At 44.4% G+C, this 18585-nt stretch overlaps 1 protein-coding gene across 3 annotated transcripts; it reads right to left on the bottom strand.

The window, feature by feature from the left end:
• Positions 1 to 5071: 5071 nt before the first annotated feature.
• On the bottom strand, positions 5072 to 17844 carry LOC310949209 (troponin T, fast skeletal muscle isoforms-like). Of its 3 annotated transcripts, XM_083916565.1 has the most exons (13): positions 17810 to 17844; positions 17119 to 17132; positions 15887 to 16057; positions 14436 to 14453; positions 13611 to 13629; positions 13414 to 13459; positions 13201 to 13317; positions 12333 to 12410; positions 12100 to 12213; positions 11260 to 11372; positions 11062 to 11152; positions 10348 to 10388; positions 5072 to 5294 (listed from the first exon to the last, which is right to left on the bottom strand). In XM_083916565.1, exons 1-13 carry the CDS (start codon positions 17827 to 17829, stop codon positions 5258 to 5260), a joined length of 879 nt encoding a protein of 292 aa, XP_083772691.1. In that variant the 5' UTR covers positions 17830 to 17844; the 3' UTR covers positions 5072 to 5257. The 3 variants fall into 3 exon arrangements, with proteins under 3 accessions (XP_083772691.1, XP_083772692.1, XP_083772693.1); XM_083916566.1 differs by lacking the exon at positions 14436 to 14453; XM_083916567.1 differs by lacking the exons at positions 14436 to 14453; positions 15887 to 16057.
• Between the last annotated feature and the right edge of the window lie 741 nt (positions 17845 to 18585).

Genomic DNA, 18585 nt, shown 5'->3' with positions numbered 1-18585 from the left:
GCACGAACGATCTTCCGTACTTCACCCTCAGATTCTCCTCCGCTGTTAAATTAAGTCATTTTAAATTAAGTCATTTTAAATTAAGTCTTTTTAAATTAAGACATTTTAAATTAAGACATTTTAAATTAAGTCATTTTAAATTAAGTCATTTTAAATTAAGCCTTTAAATGAGGATGAAACCACTGGAACTCTGGGAAATGTAGTTTTTTCAGCTCTTTGTGTATTTTTTGTAGTTTTTAAGTCACGGCGGCGTTTAAACGGCGTCGCTCGGACGCGTTTTTCTCTCTTCCCGTGTCGTTTGATGAAGGACGGAGGCCAAAAAAGAACCCACTTACATTCCTCCACTTTCGTCCGTCTGAAGTCGTAAACAAAAGCCCGGGTGTTCGATTCCCTCAGGAACCGAAACAACAACAACAACAACAACAACCACGACAGGAAGCGTCCTTCCTGTGCGAGCGCCGTGTTTTCGGACCACCGTCTGTTCCTGTAAATATGAACGCTGTAAATAAGAACGGATTCATGTTAATTATGTATTTAATGTTTGTTTGTTGTGAAAATGTTAAACTTTATATTTATACGTCTGAAAACGGAGTGAAAATAAATGAACCTGCTTATTTATACAAAAACACACGACTCGGCTTTTTATTGTTTATTATTTTAATTATTTTATGATTTTCTGCTTCACATTTAGGCCTTTAAACATTATTATTATTATTATTATTATTATTATTATTATTATTATTATTATTATTATCATTTATATTATTATTATTATTATTATTATTATTTAAATATTTATTTAAAATGTCTTATTTTATAATGGACTACTGGATAATTTAACATTATTATTATTAATATTATAAATGTATTTAACATTTTAATTATTTTATGATTTACTGTTTTACATTTGGGCCTCTGGGTGATTACACATTATTATGATTATTATTATTTAAATATTTACTTAAAATGTCTTATTTTATAATGGACTACTGGATAATTAAACATTATTATTATTAATATTATTATTATTATTATTATTATTATAAATGTATTTAAAATTTTAATTATTTTATGATTCAGGCCTCTGAGTAATTACACATTATTATTATTATTTTATTATTATTATAAATGTATTCATGTTAATAAAGGACGTTATTATATGTATGGTATTTTAATTTTACACCAAAACAAAAAGATTATTATTTTACATTTATTTACTAAAAAGCAGCTTTTTGTTTTTTTATTTACATTAAATTATTTATTAAATTAATTATTACATGAAATTATATCTTTATGCATTTTCAGAACAATTCTTTAAATTTATTTTTAATGTCGTATTTTACAGTAAACTAGTGTTGAACACTCTGGATAGTTAAACTTTAAAAAAAAATGTATTCATAGTAAAAGATATTTTTATTTTTGAAGATTATAAACATGTTTTTACTAAAAAGCAACTTTTTAAAAAGATTTTTTACATTAATTTTTATTTTCAAACATTTTCAGAACTACTCTTTAAATATTTATTTAAAATGTCGTATTTTATAATGTTTGACACTCTGGAGAATTAAACACTTTAATTTTATAAAATATATTCAAGGTAATATATATATACACATATACATATATGTATATATATATATTTTAAAGATTAGAAACATTTATTTACTAAACATTATTACATTTATTTAGAAATAAAATGAATTGTCTTTTTTGCTTTTTAGGCCTCAGGAAAATTTTACATTTTATTTTTTGTTCCAGGGAAAAACTAGAAAGGAACCATTTTATTTTTTATTTTTGCACCAAAAGTAATCTGTTCTCAACATTAAACATCTGCTTTTAAAATGATTTATAATGCTTATTTATTTGTGTTGAGTGATGTGAAACATTTTAATATGAGAATCATCACAAAAGTCACTGAAACACAAACTTCATCTCATCTTTTTTACTCATTTTCCTCCAAAAACTTCATAAAGTCAGATTTTTTTCTGTTAAAGCAGCTGAAGAAAAAACACAAAGAGCTGCAGCGCCGCCGTGTGGCCGCACACGGGAACCGCAGGAGTGTCTGAACTAAAGCCTGGCTTCCTCCTCTTTGTGTTTATGCTCCTAGAGGACACTTTAACACACGTTTATGCTCCTAGAGGACACTTTAACACACGTTTAGGCTCCTAGAGGACACTTTAACACACGTTTATGCTCCTAGAGGACACTTTAACACACGTTTAGGCTCCTAGAGGACACTTTAACACACGTTTAGGCTCCTAGAGGACACTTTAACACACGTTTTTGCTCCTAGAGGACACTTTAACACACGTTTATGCTCCTAGAGGACACTTTAGCACACGTTTTGGCTCCTAGAGGACACTTTAGCACACGTTTATGCTCCTAGAGGACACTTTAGCACACGTTTATGCTCCTAGAGGACACTTTAACACACGTTTATGCTCCTAGAGGACACTTTAACACACGTTTATGCTCCTAGAGGACACTTTAGCACACGTTTTGGCTCCTAGAGGACACTTTAGCACATGTTTCTGCTCCTAGAGGACACTTTAACACACGTTTATGCTCCTAGAGGACACTTTAACACACGTTTATGCTCCTAGAGGACACTTTAACACACGTTTTGGCTCCTAGAGGACACTTTAACACATGTTTATGCTCCTAGAGGACACTTTAGCACATGTTTATGCTCCTAGAGGACACTTTAACACATGTTTATGCTCCTAGAGGACACTTTAGCACACGTTTCTGCTCCTAGAGGACACTTTAGCACACGGCTTTATAGGAAACCACAGGCGTGGACAGAAAACGCCACCTACTGGCACAAACGTGCACAACACCCATGAACAAAACCCAACATGAACAATCAAAACAAGGACCTGAGGACTGAAGATACCCGATATAAGCTTAGTAAAATAATGTAAAGGTACCAGCCAAGCCCCGCCCACAGAGAGAGACTTCCTGTTCCTGTTTCCGTCAGTGTCAGTTCTCTGAGTGTCCACTAGGGGCAGGTTTCATAACAGAGCAGTTTCTCATTGAGCCCCATGTTAAACAGGCCGTTTACACAGCATCATTAAACCTGTTTAAGGACTAAAGAACATTCTAGTCTGTGTGTTTAGATCAGGTCTCCATGGCAACAACACCTTGAAACACGCGGCGCTCAGCTGAAACCTTCACGCTGCGGAGAGTCTTCATCGTTTGCACTTACTTGTTTGCTGACTTGCTTGGAGTGTGTCCGGTGGTTACAGGTGGAGTGTGTGTGTGTGTGAGCGCGTGCACGTGCTGGCTCGCAGCTCTCACGTGCACCAACTGAATTAAACTACAAATAAACAAAACACACGCTAACATCATAAAAACCTAAAGCGTAGCGTCCTAAAGTTGCGGTGAGCGTCCGTGCTGAGCTACAGCAGAGCAGGAGCACTGTGCTGTGTCAGTGTCACCTGAGGTCTGCACACCTGTGAGGGATCACACCTGATTATAGAGGCAACGCCACGGGTCACCACCAGGGGGCGGGGCTTAGCCTCTTTAGACAGGCAACCAGAAACAAACAGTCACCTTTTGTTGTCTAAAACCAGTAAAATAACATTAGTTTAGGTGCTTAAACTAATTATTTTTATTAATTTATATTAATTTTTTATCGTTTTATCATCTTTGACGGCGTGTTTTTGTCTCTTTGTGGTCATGATTTCATCTTTATAGTCATTTTTTGGGTCTTTATAGTCATTTTTTGTCTCTTTGTGGTCATTTTTTGTCTCTTTGTGGTCCTTTTTTCATCTCTATAGTCAGTTTTTGTCTCGGTGGGATCATTTGTGGTGGCTTTGTGTATACTTGTGGTCATTCAACATCTCTTTGTGATCATTTTTTGTATTTTTTCCTGAGTCGGCGCCCCTGGGCCCTGCGCCCCAGGGCCCTGCGCCCCTGGGCCCCGTGTCCGGTCAGTACTCTGCTCTGAACTGGGGCTGTATTCCTAAAGCTTCCTAGTGCAGAGAGAAGAGTTGCTCCTCGGGGCCAAATTCTAAGAAAATTCTTAGAATCGTGATGTTTTCTTAGAGTTTCCCTTAAAAGTGAAGAGTAGATCCCAGTAAAGATCAAAGCTGTTCCTAAAGACTCTCAGCTCTTAAGGTGAGATCTGTTCAGAGCAGGGAAGAGGACTTTGAAGGAGTTCCCTAAGCAGAGGACAAAATGGCCGACGGAAGAGGCCGGAGAGAGATTCAGAGACACTGCATTATTGAAACGCTGCAGAGTGGATCGTGCAGGAATCATGTTTGTGGTTAATCTCATTAGAGATGCACGCACTTCTCCAACCCAACGCCACAATAATGCAATACCACCTTAAATGAAAGTCATCACAACACTGAGGTGTTTGGCAACAATGCAGCAGTGCTGACTCGGGTCCGTCACGACCCTCCATCAGCAGCGTCATCCACCAAACACTGACAGCACTGTCACAACCTTCCTTTGCCGTTGTCCGTCCATCCTTTGGCCGTTATCACCAAAAGTATGTTTGTTATCTAGCTTTTAGGATCGACCAATCACAGCTTTTGAAGTGATGACTCATCCCTAGCCACAGGGTCGACCACGCCTCCTCACTCAGAGAGGAGTTTCTGTCCGTTCCTGCTCAGAGTTCTCTGAGAATGATCTGGATTCACTCCGAAGCTGAGACGCCTCGCTGGGAGTTTTTAGGTTAAGTTAGGAGCTCTGAGAGGATCTCAGAGTCTTCAGGGATACGGGCACAGACCTCACCTTAAGAGCTGAGATTCTTTAGGACTAGCTTTGATCTTTACTGGGATCTACTCTTCACTTTTAGGGGAAACTCTAAGAAAACATCAGAATTTGGCCCCGAGGAGCAACTCTTCTCTCTGCACCGAGGATCTGTAGGACCACGTCCCCTGGTTCGATTCAACTCTGCGGTTCGAAAACAGTGTTGAACAAACGACTGTCTGGAAAATACGGAACTTTATTGGTTTGCGAATGACAACAGCTCTACAGACATGGCTTAAAGTGTCACACTTTATTTACAAAAACACTGAGAACCGAACAGCTGAGGGCGAGGAAGCGTGAAGGCCAAACACCTGTTTTTTCTTTTTTATTATTTTTCTTATTCATCGGCAGCTTTAAAAGTTTCCTGGTTGCATGAATCAGGACGCGGGTTGATGACCGCAGGATAGACCTCAGCGTTACGGGCTTCTTCTCCGCGGTGTGCGTTGTTTCATCCGGCGTGTGTCCGAGACGATCGCAGTTAGGCTTGGGAGGCGGTCTACTTCCTGCGGCGGGCGGCGGCTCCCTTCTTGCTGCTGTGATACGGAAAGACAGAAACAGAGACAGGTCAGAACATCGGTTGGCGGTTGAGTTTCACGCCTCGGTTGAACAAACACTTCACCGGCAAAATGACCATTTGTTTTTCCTCGATGAACGGAGAAAAAGTGGCGACGCGCTGAAGGAACTGAGGCGTTTAAGGTCCGTGCGCTTTGTTCGCTCTCGTCCCAATCGGTTAGAAACTTTGAGCGATTTTAACGTATTTTCATCAACGGGTTCGTACGATATTGTGCAAAATATGACGTTCTACTTACAACTGGCAACACGCCACTTGTTTGTGTCCGGTGCCCGACACTGCCCCCTACGATTTCAGGTGGTACTGCAACGTTTGCTCGTATCTGTGCGCATCCGTGAGCTTTCAGGATACGCAAAGAAATACGGAGGAAATGTACGCAGAGGACGCACAGAAGGCTGCGTCCGTATCCAGAAATGAGCCTTTAGTCGACAATAAAACAGTCTCGACAAAATTGAGACTGACGCTCAAGCTAGCTGTTCTCTCGTATCTCCATGATCAAACCAGCTCCTTTCATTTTAATAATAATTCCCAGACAGGAAAAGCTCGCCTATACTTCGCTCTGCTCGGTCTGTGTCTGACAGCGGGGATGCGAGTGACGGCGAGCTCGCCCACAGGCGTTTAGCTCAAGAAGTTCGGTCGGATCACGTCCTCACCCCGAAACGTACCAAAGAGTACCAAAGTCCCTACGCAGGAGTACTGAACTTATAAAACAAGACTCTACCGGATTTCACTGCACAAGATGTGAGAGTTTTTATCCATTTTTTGGTTCCTCATCAGCTCGGAGGCTTGGGACAAAAGTTTTCTTTCTTTCTTCACAAATTCACGGTAACGCTCGAGAGACTAGTTGACGTACAAATGATAATTTTGCCTGAGAGTGTTTCCTCTGTGCAGTCGGTCTGAATCCGACCACAGTTATGAAAATGCTTCATCTTAGCACGTGTGCTAGCATGCCGACCAAAATCCCTTCAGAAAAGATGCTTTTTTAAGTTAAACTCTCTGTTAAACGACCTCCACGGGAGACAAATACTGACTCTTTGACTCTTTTAGCTCGTGAACTCTTGTCATAGATGCTAACAGGGTGCTAACAGGATGCTAACAGGATGCTAACAGGATGCTAACGCTTTCATTTCTCCCTCTCGCTCAAAAACAACAGCTATGAATTCTGCAGTTTTCTGTCTCGTTGACATGTAACAGTTGTTTTCGTTTGAACATTTATCCGATCATCTGAAACCTCGGAGTAGCTAACGACTCGTTCCTGACTGATTAGCTTTACCGCGCGACAGTCAAGCTAAAAAAACGTGTTTCCATTCAAGAGTTCTCATGTTGTTGCCTTGTGATAAACACTGAGAACTAAAACACCTTCTGTCTCTCATACGTTACATTTCCAAAGGGATTTTTAGCCACGTGCAAAAAAGGCAAAAATGCTTTAAAGTCGACAACATCATTACGTCAGACGTCTCTGTCGACGTGTTGAAAACACACGGTAAACACAACCTCATGCAACACTTACCTGCACACACCGAATCATTACTGAGTCCAACAGACACCAACGCGACGAGACATTTAACCTTCACACTTACTGCTGTAACGGCTCGCACACGGAGAAGTAAGAGGGCGATATGAAGAGAACGACCCCGACGTTTACACTGAAAAAGGACGCACAGCCTCGGCGCAGCGTTTTACAAACACTTAAAAGGAAACATGGAGCGGTTTGACTGTTTGTCCGTCCTTTTCCAGAGAACGCCGGGGAACATCCTCACATATATCGGCACTGGATCGTACCAGCGTGTTATCCTCGTGGTGTTATAAACAGGAAGATAAATAACACATAAAATGTTTGGGACACTACAGAAGCAACACAACAAGAAGGATACGGAGGCCGCCGGGCGTCATGTAGCAGGAATAAAGAGTAGAAACCTGTGCTCACAGATTGCTAAAGCTAGCTAACAGATTACTTACGATTTAGCAAACCGTTAGCATTAGCATGGAGTCTTTTTTTCCTACCACATGAACGTATCAGCGCCTCAGAGAAGACATACAAAAGCCGCAGACGTACGAAATGTGTTAGTTAGTTCTGAACGACACAAATTTCCGTTCCAGTTTTGCACCAACTCGTCTTCACTAAGCCTGCTCCTAAGTGCTGAGTCGGTCTTTGTTAAGACAAGTCTTGAGACTTTACGTTGGTTAACCAAACTTCAGCGTGGTCTTTTCTACGCTCGGTCTCAGAGATGCGCGTTCATGTCAACGTATTCTCATCAGCGGGTTTGTAGGATATTAAACGAAAGAGTTTACATTATAGGAGAACTGAAGTAAGCTTAAATTATGTTTTATTGTTACTTGTTGTAATACCCATTTTGGCCACAAGAGGATGCTGAAGTGCACCATTACTCCATGTTCTTGTGCTAATTAAAATACATTTAAGGAAGGTAGCGAATTGGGGGCTCGTCCGGGATGTTTACCAAAAAAGTTTGGGAATTTTATTTGTGTTTGTTGTTGTAATACTCATTTGGGCCACACGATGGTGCTAAAGTGCACCATTACTCCATGTTGTAGCGCTGATTAAAATACTTAAAATACAAAAAGTCGACGATATCTTTGGCAAACGGAAGTCGACTGCAAAGCGGCGATGGGCCATGACGTCCGTCACAGCTGCTTTTGGTGTCGGTTAGGTTTAGGCACCAAAACTACCGCTCCGTGACCGAACAAAAGGTGGCGATGGGTTAGGATTCAGCGTCTTATAGCACGTCTCCTGCTTTTAATAGGTGGAATACACACGACTTACAGTGCATTGCTTTCTTCAGTAACAAAAAAACGTGAAATACGCACGAAATAAATATGCGGAAAACGCACAAATTGTTGAACGTACGTAAAAATGTGCTTAAACTGAGGCTGTAAATCGTCTTGATGCTAATCCAGTGTTAAACGTATATTAAAAACATTACAGTGACCCCTACAGCACTTTTCTGTTATGACATTTACATCCAACGCCACGCAGACAACACCTGGAGTTAAATCGTCAGAGTTAAGTTTTAGATCACGGGTCGGTGAACCCAGCGGAGCCGGTACTTACTGCTTCTGCAACTCATCAATGCGGTTCCTGTACATTTGCACCTGAAAGACGACACAGCAGCAGCTTTAACACGTTTACCTCCTTCACTCTGCTCCCCTTTAAACGGGCTCCACGGGCTCCAGCTGCGGACTGAGGCATCATGGGAAACCAAGACGGGGTCATGCATGTGATCAGTGTGTCCTTGGTTTGATTTGATTTGTCCAGAAAGAGATGCAACAGATCTGAGACACGTCTGATCATCGCTGCGTTTAAAACGCCCGTCGTGATTTCGCCATAAAAAAAAATAAGCAGTTTAGAGACTCGGCTTCAGCTCGGCTCTGAAACCTCAGGGTCCGACTTACCTGTGGGACCGCTCGCTCTCACACCTGAGCGAAGATCTGAGACGCTAAAACTGAAACATCCAGACCAGGACCAGGACCAGGACCAGGACCAGGACCGGGACCGGGACCGGGACCGGGACCGGGACCGGGAGTGGGGAGGAGCTGAGTCACCCAACACCACTTTTCCATTTAACTGAAGAGTTTGACTCCAAAAACGACAAAACCACTTCACTAATCAAGCGACACCAGAAAAAACAGACCTTTAGAAAGAAACGTAACGGTTTCATTTGATCGTTTCCTGTTTAGTCTTTACATTCATGTAGTTTAAGTTTGTTTAACTTATGTACGGAAGTTCAAGTGTCATTGTCAGAAGAAACACTCTCACATTTTTGTTTAAGAAAAATATATTTTATATTATTGGAGAAGTGAAGTTAGCTTAAGTTATGTTATTTTTAAATATTTACCTGTAAAAGGTAAATAAAAAAGATGCTTAAGTGCACCATTACTCCATGTTCTAGCGCTAGGTAGCGAATTGGGGGCTCGTCCGGGACGTTTACCAAAAAGTTTTGGATTTTTTGTTTGTTGTTGTAATACTCATTTTGTCCACCAGAGGATGCTGAAGTGAACCATTACTCCATGTTCTAGCTTAATAAATACATTTAAGACAGGTAGCTAATTGGGGGCTCGTCCGGGACGTTTATCAAAAGAGAGACAGAGACAAGAACAGTTTTTATCCTAAAGCTATAACAGTGCTTAACACTGAAATACCTTTACCGCAAATATCCTTTACCTATGAGGGTACGTGATGCTCAGGGTCTCTGAAACTAGTGTGTTTTTGTTTTGTCTCCTTAACCTGCTACGGTGTGTGTGTGTGTGTGTGTGTGTGTGTGTGTGTGTAAACTCTCTGGACGCGGTCTTAAAGAAAATGGACGCCAACAGAGTGGAGACGGATCAGCAGCTGCAGGTCTCTGCTGGAGACCAGAGCCGCCAAGAGGTTATAACAGCGTCAGCGTTTATTATAAATGTGTTATTATACGTTTATAACATCATTTATTATTGTATGTTCTCAGTTCTGGTGTCACCTCTCGTGTCCTCAGCTCAGCTTGGAGACGTTTGACGTTTTAAATGTGTCTTTTTAAGGTCGAGTCTTTTCTTTTTGATGCTTTTAATGTGAAATTATTTGCACTTTTAAGGATTTACTGTAAATTTCGTTGTACTGGAACAATGACACTAAGGACGATTCAGTTCAATTCAATGACAGTAAACTTAAGCTACTTGCAAACACACATAATGTGCATTTTGTGTTTAAAGAGCAGGTGGAATTTAAAACGCAACTGGAAAAAATCGTGTGCTTTTAGTGTTTAGAGCAGATTTAGAAACATTACCCTGTTCCACAGACTTGTTTTAAAGGTTATCCTTGTGTCTGTGTGTCCTCTCTGGGCGGCTTTAGTGTTGTTTTTGAAAGCAAACTCTTCCGTCCCCTCTTTCAGTTATATCTGTTTTAGTCCCGGTGGTGTGTCGTGCCCTCTCACGGCCCGCGGGGGGCGCTCTGGCTCTCATTGACCTTCCTTCATGCTAACATGCGGCGAGCCTGAAGCGCACTCCTGCTGCTCAGCTCTACTTACAATTTACTGAGCTCCTCCACTCTCTTACGCAGGGTTGTGACCTGGAGGGAATCAAAGAGCACATCGAGGGTTCAAACCCGGAGGTTTGCTCGGAGGCACGCACGCACGCTCACCTCAGGATCAACAACAACAACAACAACAACATATAAAGTGTGGACTCTTATCTTCTAGTTTGAAAGGTGCAGATCAGAAACCAGAGAACACACCGAAGATTAAGCTGTGGATGAATGTGTTACTGACGGAGGAGCTGTCAAGTGTTATTTCCTGTCTCAACACAAACAGCAGTGCAAATGAAATTCACTTTAATGTGAAACTGTAACTTTAAATCAGGAAGGATAAATAAATAATGAATTATCAATAAATAAAATGACCAAAATGACAAATTCTAAGCAGAAATTCAACACAAACCTTCTGTGACTGACAGTTTTAAACACCCAGCTCTGAAAACAATATCAAAAAGGCTTTTAATGAACTTTAATTCTAATCATTCTTCATAAAACTAACTAACTAACTAACTAATCCTCTATAATTTACAATTACCCCTTAATGTTTATCAAAAGAGAGACACGACAGTAACCTTGTAACCGTTGTCGGCTGTGGATGTTTTGTTTGTTGTTGAAGTTGTTTCAAACGTCGTGAACATCGTCACCACCAGTAAATCATGAACAGCATTATTATGAGGATGTAACGACGGCGGGGACGGAGCGCTCTCACCTCATACTTCTGCCTCTTCAGTCTCTCCATGTGGTCGAACTTCTCAGACTCCAGCTGGGTCATCCATTCGTGCAGCTCGTTGATCTTATCCCTGCAGGAAACACAGCGACACGCCGGCGTGAGTGACAGAGACACAGACCACGTTAAGGGCAGAGGAAGTTAGTTTCAGCGTGCCGGGATAAAATGTCAGAGTCGTACTTCAGCTTGTCTTCTCCCAGATGGTCGATGTTGAGCTGCTTGCGTCTGGCGGCCAGGATCTTCTTCTTCTTCTCTCTCTCAGTCTCCTTCTTTCCTCCTCTCTTCTGGTCAGCCTGTTCGGTGAAGGTCGTACACACGCAGGTTAACGCCACCATTCACATCCACATCCTCATCTACACGTTTCACGGCTAAAGTCTGGTTCCTTTGACCAGTGTGAGTGCAACCGTACCGCGTCTAGGAGCGGCGCGCTTGCCGTCCACGACCCGTTTGGGAGAGGTCGGCTTTAGTAAAGCACGTTTGCACGTGTACGAGCACGAGCATGCGCACGTGTACGAGCACGAGGCCTACGGCGGTTCTGAGGTCATTTCCTGTGCGCCTGTTGGGACGTAGAAAAAAGAAGGAGGGACCATGCGCGGACATTTCAAACAATGGCGGTGAAAGGTTCACGTTGGTGTGATGCGGAGGCAGCAAGAAGCATTCTCCGAGGCCCAGGTAGTGTGAGTACAAACGGGCCTGGAGGGGGGGACAAGGACCCTAAAGCACGGGGCACGGGACGGAGGCACAGTGGGAGGGCGCCCTCACACAATATGCAGACGATGCAGCGCTAATCTGCAGAGAGAAACCTAAAACATGCAGGACAGTGGCTCCAGGACCAGAAGAGCCCACCTCTGGTCCAGGCCTAACATCTATAATATGTATATGAAGCTTTATGTCGTTACACTGATGAAATTGTGATGAAAATAAACATGAAAACAAATAAAAACAGATTAAGCATGACGTTGAAATACTCAAGTACGTCAGAATGAATGATAAGGAGACGTGTATGTTTGTGATACTTACTCTCTGCAGGTGGCTGCTGTAGTTGGAGCCCATGCTGGTCAGAGCAGACTTCTTCTTCGCCTCTTCATCTGACTTCTTCTGCTGGTCTTTCTCCTCCCTGATCCGCCTCTCCTCCTGTTTCACACAAACGAATCAGAGTGAGACCTCCGAACCAGCTCCATCACCCACTCACACTCCGAAGAACCACAGGAAACGATTATTAAAGAACCATCTGGGCTCATGTTGTCACGAACCTCACGTCTAGCCTGGCGCTCCTTGTCCTTCTCAGCACGGACCCTCTGCTGCTCGGCCCTCTCGGCACGACGCTTCTCCTGCAGGACGCCAACAAACACTTCGTCACAAACTTATTTTATGAAAACGTGCAACAACAAACGATTAAAAACACCCAAACACCATGAATACATTTCCCATCTCATCTCATCTCATCTCATCTTCAGCCTCTGATCCTGGATCAGGTCTCTGGGGCAGCAGCTTTAGCAGGGGACCCCAAACCTCCCTTTCCCGGGCCACATTAACCAGCTCTAACTGGGGGATCCTGAGGCGTTCCCAGGCCAGTGTGGAGATCTAATCTCTCCACCTGGTCCTGGGTCTTTCCCGAGGCCTCCTCCCAGCTGGACGTGCCTGGAACACCTCCCTAGGGAGGCGCCCAGGGTTCATCCTTACCAGATGATCCTGAACCACCTCAACTGGCTCCTTTCAACACAAAGGAGCAGCGGCTCTACTCCGAGTTCCTCACGGATGCTGAACTTCTCCCCCTCTCTCTAAGGGAGACTCCAGACCCCCTCCTGAGGAAACACAGTTCAGACGCTTGGACCTGGACCTGGTTCTTTGGGTCCTGACCTGGACCTGGTTCTTTGGGTCCTGACCTGGACCTGGTTCTTTGGGTCCTGACCCAGCTTTCATGACCACAGGTGAGGGTAGGAACCAGGACTGAGCGGTAGATCCAGAGCTTTGCCTTCAGGCTCAGCTCTGTAACTCTTTTCCTGTCCTATTCTATTTAAGCTTGTTTTGAACTTCTATTCTCTCTAATGCATGTTTCTGATTCCCTTTAACGCCTCACAGACGGTTACTCTCGAGAGGTGTGGTTACTGGAAGACTCACAATCCTGTCCTTGAGGGCGATCAGCTCCTCCTCCTCCTTCTTCCTGCACTCAAAGTGGGCATCGATCAGGCCCTGCAGCTCGATCAGATCCTTGTTCTGACGTTTCTTCTGGATGTCCTGCAGGTTCACGAGTACAGACAAACAAACAAACCCGTCAGCCGAGACCGAAACGCTCGACGCGGAGCATGAAACCCGTCACGCGGTCGCACTTACGTCAAAGTCCACTTTCTCACCATCGGGAATCTTTGGAGCGCTGGGCCTGCAGGAGAGACGGGTTCGACCTTCAGTGCACCGGGTATTACGTCGTTCAAATGCTTTTTTCTTTGTTTGTTTTTATTCTTTTACACCAAATGTCTCGGATGGAAATGCATAAAAGTTCAGAAGTCAAAAGACACGAGAAGGAAACTTACTTGAACTTGGGCTTTTCCTCTGCGGGTTAGGAAATGAAGAGGGGACAAGTACATGTCATGGGGTTAGAAACGAAGCACATTGTTTCACTTCTCTCAGGCATCACATGGATTAAACTGCATGGTTTTGGCTCTACGTGACACATCGAATGAAGGTTAAGTAGGTAAAGTCGTAGCCTCAGTGTTTAAATGAGGGTTAGAACTACAGCTGAACAGATGAACAGGTGTTTTTAACAGGATGAATATCTGGAAACCTGTGAGTGCAGTTGCAGTAACATCAGTTTTCTCGTAAAGTCGTGACTCTTATGTATCGTACCAACACTATTTGCCATGTTTTTCGGGGCGGTTTGACCCCGAAAAACAATTTTACACAAGCAAGACAAAGTCCCTCCCCCCGTTTCTTTCGTGTCTTTTGCGCCCAGACTCTGGCGGCTCCATGCCATGCAGGTGACGAGTGGCGTAGCAAGAGTGGTAACGGTGGGGGTCGCTGCGCAGTGAAGCGCGTGTTAGCATCTCACGTCTTTCACCCTTTTTCTCCTCTAGCAGTTTTTAAAGAAATAAATGTGTCCGAAAACTTCAATAAGCTTTTAAAGTTGTGTGTTTTCTTCAGATTAAAAAAAAAAAAAAGCTCGCCAATCGGGCGGCGCTCCTGGATTTTGACGTACGGATAAAAAAAATGAATCTTTTTGGGACATTTTGTGAACAGCAGGCGTTCCCCCGAGTACAGACGTCAGACCTGGACCCTGTGGTCCCTCAGAAACCAGAATGACAGATATCAGATTCATCAGAAGTTTGTTTTTTTGTTTGTTTTGTTTTAAATCAACATACCTTCCTCTTCAACGGCCTCTGCATGCAGCAAGCATCCAAAACAAGAAGCAGATAGACAACAGCGTTAGGGAGCAGAGTGTGACCTTCATCCAGCTAAACACAGAGAAACAGTCAATGTGCTGCAGCTTCAGGCCTTTTTTTTACTGTAAATTCTCAAATTAAAGCAAATATTAAAGGTCAGCGGCGGCGAATCGAAGCCATCTGTGCAACAACAGTCGTACAGCAGCGATTTAAAGCCACGATTAAGCAACTGGGGAACGTACGGAAGCTAAAACACGACAACTTTTAAAGCAGGGAAGTGTTTTTGGTAAAAGCCAGATACATAAGATCGTTTGAATTCAAACTTTAAAGCCGATATTTGAGAATTTACACATTTTACTGAAGCCGCAGGTTCATTTAACATCAACACACATCACTGGATTCACATGCTATTTCAGAAACGTCGGAGACTTCTGAGTTTTTGGGATTAAATAAAACATTCAGCGGCTTTTTTGTGAATGTCATTTTTCAACAAAATAGCATGTGAATGCGACACCGACCCTCCCACCAGCACCTGAGCATCATAGACTTTACACTGACATGTTTATCTGCATGCACTAAATGTTATTCCCTTTAAACGAAGCATTTAATCTGATGTTTAGCGTCATCAGATGTGAAAATGATGAAGCAACCATGTACTCGGAGTACATGAGCAGTGAAAACGCGGTTAGACTGATGAAAGACGCCAATGTTTGTCCCTTTTTTAAAGGATTTATTTGCCCGTGTTTGCAGGAGACATCTTTGTCTACTATGAACGCTAACATATTAGCATACAGTACGCTAAGCTAAGTTGCTAATCAGCTAGCACCCTGTGTATGTTTCGATGTGTCTGCAGGTTTCCAAAGTTAGTTAGTTAGTTGTTTTTTGTTTGTTTTTACATTTTTCTGGAGTTGTTAATCTGTAAAAACTCTACTTTAAACTTTACTTTACTTTTAACTTTGTGTTATACTCGCTGTATGCTAACGTGTTAGCGTGAACACAACGGACAGGTGCATGTACCTCAGTTAGTTTTAGCTGCAGATGCCGATTTACCTCGGGATGAATCCCCTTAAACGTGTTTAATAATGAACAAATAAGTTAAAAATGGCTCTTAATATCAGTCTAAAACATGAGCTTCAGTGCGTAATAATGGTCTTTTTTAAATATTAGCCGAGTGTGAAATGGTCTGGGTTTCTGTTTCTGTAAGGACCCATCACACCCCGGCTTTGCTTTCCCGTCGAGCGCTGCATCTTTGACTTAATCCGGAGGTGAAAGCAAGTTAGCGTTAGCATTAGCAGACACGCTGGACACGTGTTCGTGATCGGGTTGATTAGCCGGGTCTGTCTGGCTGAGCTGCAGCCTGTTGAAGCGCACCTGTCGCCTGGGTAAGGATGATAGCATACCCCCTCCCCCCCTCTCTCCACACCACATACCTTCAAGCTCAGGCTCAGGCTCAGGCTCTGGTTCTGGTTCTGGCTCTGGTTCTACCTCTGGTTCTGGTTCTGGTTCTGGCTCTGGCTCTGGTTCTGCCTCTGGCTCTGGCTCTGGCTCAGGGGCCGCCTCAGGAGCCACCTCTACTTCCTCTACTACCTCCTCTTCTACAGCTACACAACATGCAGCGAGTCACCAGGGGAGAGGAAGGGCGATGAGAGGGTTAATGGAAGCAGGAGAAGAGGGGGAACAGGGGGAGGTGGAGGTGGAGGTGGAGGTGGAGGTGAGTAGGATGAAAAGGGGGAGAGATGTGATATGAGGAGGTTCATTTCGGTGGGCAGTTTTGGGGGGAGACTGCCACCAGATGGCGCTAAAGCACGTGAGACAGCAAGCAGGTTACAGGAGAAGGAAAAGGTCAGTCAGTGATGGATGAAAGGATTCCTGCGCTGCACCAAACACAAACACGTCCCTGCGTCTCTCTGTCATAGGTCTCAGTTTGGAGTTAGTGTTAACCGGCATGCCACAAGGAGTTCATGTGGAAACACACGTTTGGGAGATGAAAGTGACAAATTAGTATCTACGACACAAGACTTAAGCGTCTGCAGTCTTACCATCGTATTCTTCACGTCCGTCCGAGAAAGAAAGGAGCAGAAGAACATTGTAAAAAAGATCCCGTTTGTACCCATTTTTGACAGAATACAGAGTTCAAAAGGTGGGTACACTGGGGATCCATGCTCAGCGGACACAGCGCCGTCCCCCCTCGGCTGAGCGGCGTCCACACACGGGACCTTGAACCGCTTCGATTTTTGGAAACGTCTCTGGAGGTGAAACGCCGCTCGGCCGAGGACGACCGCACAGGTGATCATGCAGAGCTGCAGGTACGTGCTGCCAACAGGTCAGTGCACAAAAAGAGATTTGATGTGTTTGGATTTGACCTTAAACAACACGTGTGACACTGTCCTGATGGCAGCACCGGTGCCCTCGACAGCGGGAGGATAACACATGAGCAGACTTTAAGGAGAGAGGATTATGGCGCAACTTGAATCTGGAGGAGTCAGGGCGAACCTGGAAACTGACGACACAACAAATACGGTGCACGTAACTCTCTACAAGGGAGGGAAAGTCAGTTAGATTCAGGGATGACACCGGGGTTCACGGGGGACTCTGGGCTCAACCTGGACCCGACTTTGGGGGGATTTTTAGTTCTCAAACGGGGGAAAATGAAGTTACTTACCCTCGACCTGATCACTGCAAGACAGAAGGCAAAAGGGAGTTCTCTGTTAGACTTAAATCAGAGTATTAGCGTGGAAATGCACGAACAGTTGGACCGAAAAACCTCAACTCAAGCTCTCGACTGCAAAGAGACGCTGCAGAGACGTAGCAGAGACGCAGCAGAGACGCAGCAGAGACGCTGCAGAGACGCCGCAGAGACGCAGCAGAGACGCAGCAGAGACGCTGCAGAGACGCAGCAGAGACGCTGCAGAGACGCAGCAGAGACGCAGCAGAGACGCAGCAGAGACTCAGCAGAGACGCAGCAGAGACGCAGCTGAGACGCTGCAGAGACGCTGCAGAGACGCAGCAGAGACGCTGCAGAGACGCAGCGGAGACGCAGCAGAGACGCTGCAGAGACGCAGCAGAGACGCAGCAGAGACGCAGCTGAGACGCTGCAGAGACGCAGCAGAGACGCCACAGAGACGCAGCAGAGACGCAGCAGAGACGCCGCAGAGACGCAGCAGAGACGCAGCAGAGACGCAGCAGAGACGCAGCAGAGACGCTGCAGAGACGCCTCAGAGACGCAGCAGAGACGCTGCAGAGACGCAGCAGAGACGCAGCAGAGACGCTGCAGAGACGCCTCAGAGACGCTGCAGAAACCCGGAGCTGAGGAGGTTATTTCGTCCAACTGTGTGAATGAAAAGGGGACTTACACTTCCTCAGTGTCAGACATGGTGACAGTGGACTTTGCAACCTGGAGGAGAGAGAGAGAGAGAGAGAGAGAGAGAGAGAGAGAGAGAGAGAGAGAGAGAGAGAGAGAGAGAGAGAGAGAGAGAGAGAGAGAGACAGAGAGAGAGAGAGAGAGAGAGAGAGAGAGACAGAGAGAGACAGAGAGACAGAGAGAGAGAGACTTGAAGTGTGTGTGAAGGAGCGGCGGAGCAGCCGGACGTATTTATAGCGGCGTCAGGATTGAGTTGCATGTGTCTTAAATATCCGACCCCACCCTGAGCCCCCCCCACCCCCTCCCCCCCTGCCCCCCGCCCTGCTGAACCCCCCCCCGCCCTGCTGAACCCCTCCCCGCCCCCCCGCCCTGCTGAACCCCCCCCCCCCCCCCCTGCTGCCCTGCACATATTTCCACTAAAGCAAAATTAGAAACGTAGAGAAATGCAGTTTGGCTCCTCAGCGTGTTGATTTCCTGATGTCTGTCACTCTTAGACGTGTCCCACAGCTCACAGTGCACGTGATAACATGATAACATGATAACATGATAACATGACACGTGCACCGTAACAAAGAGTCAACAATAAAAGAAATATGAATAAATAATGATATAAATAAAGAATGATAGAGGAATGAAAGGAGTGAGGAGGTGGAGGGTGGAGGGTGGAGTGCGTCAGCGTTCACGTTTAAACTCCATGAATCTGCAGCAAACTCACAGAAATCTGCAGATCTGCTGCAACTTTTGTTCTTTTAGATCAAGAATAAAGAT

The sequence above is a fragment of the Echiichthys vipera genome (genome assembly GCF_963691815.1).
Source record: "Echiichthys vipera genome assembly, chromosome: 7".
In the NCBI taxonomy this organism is placed as follows: Eukaryota; Metazoa; Chordata; class Actinopteri; order Perciformes; family Trachinidae; genus Echiichthys; species Echiichthys vipera.
This window is presented reverse-complemented; position numbering and strand designations above follow the sequence as displayed.

What these genes read in the sequence shown, in the direction of transcription:
- LOC310949209 (XM_083916565.1), bottom strand. Translation starts at nt 17,829, where the DNA reads ATGTCTGACACTGAGGAAGT. An exon ending in TCGCCCTCAAGGACAGGATT is followed by an intron (nt 12,411 to 13,200) that starts GTGAGTCTTCCA and finishes GGCGTCCTGCAG; the next exon opens with GAGAAGCGTCGTGCCGAGAG. An exon ending in AGCGCCAGGCTAGACGTGAG is followed by an intron (nt 12,214 to 12,332) that starts GTTCGTGACAAC and finishes TGTGTGAAACAG; the next exon opens with GAGGAGAGGCGGATCAGGGA.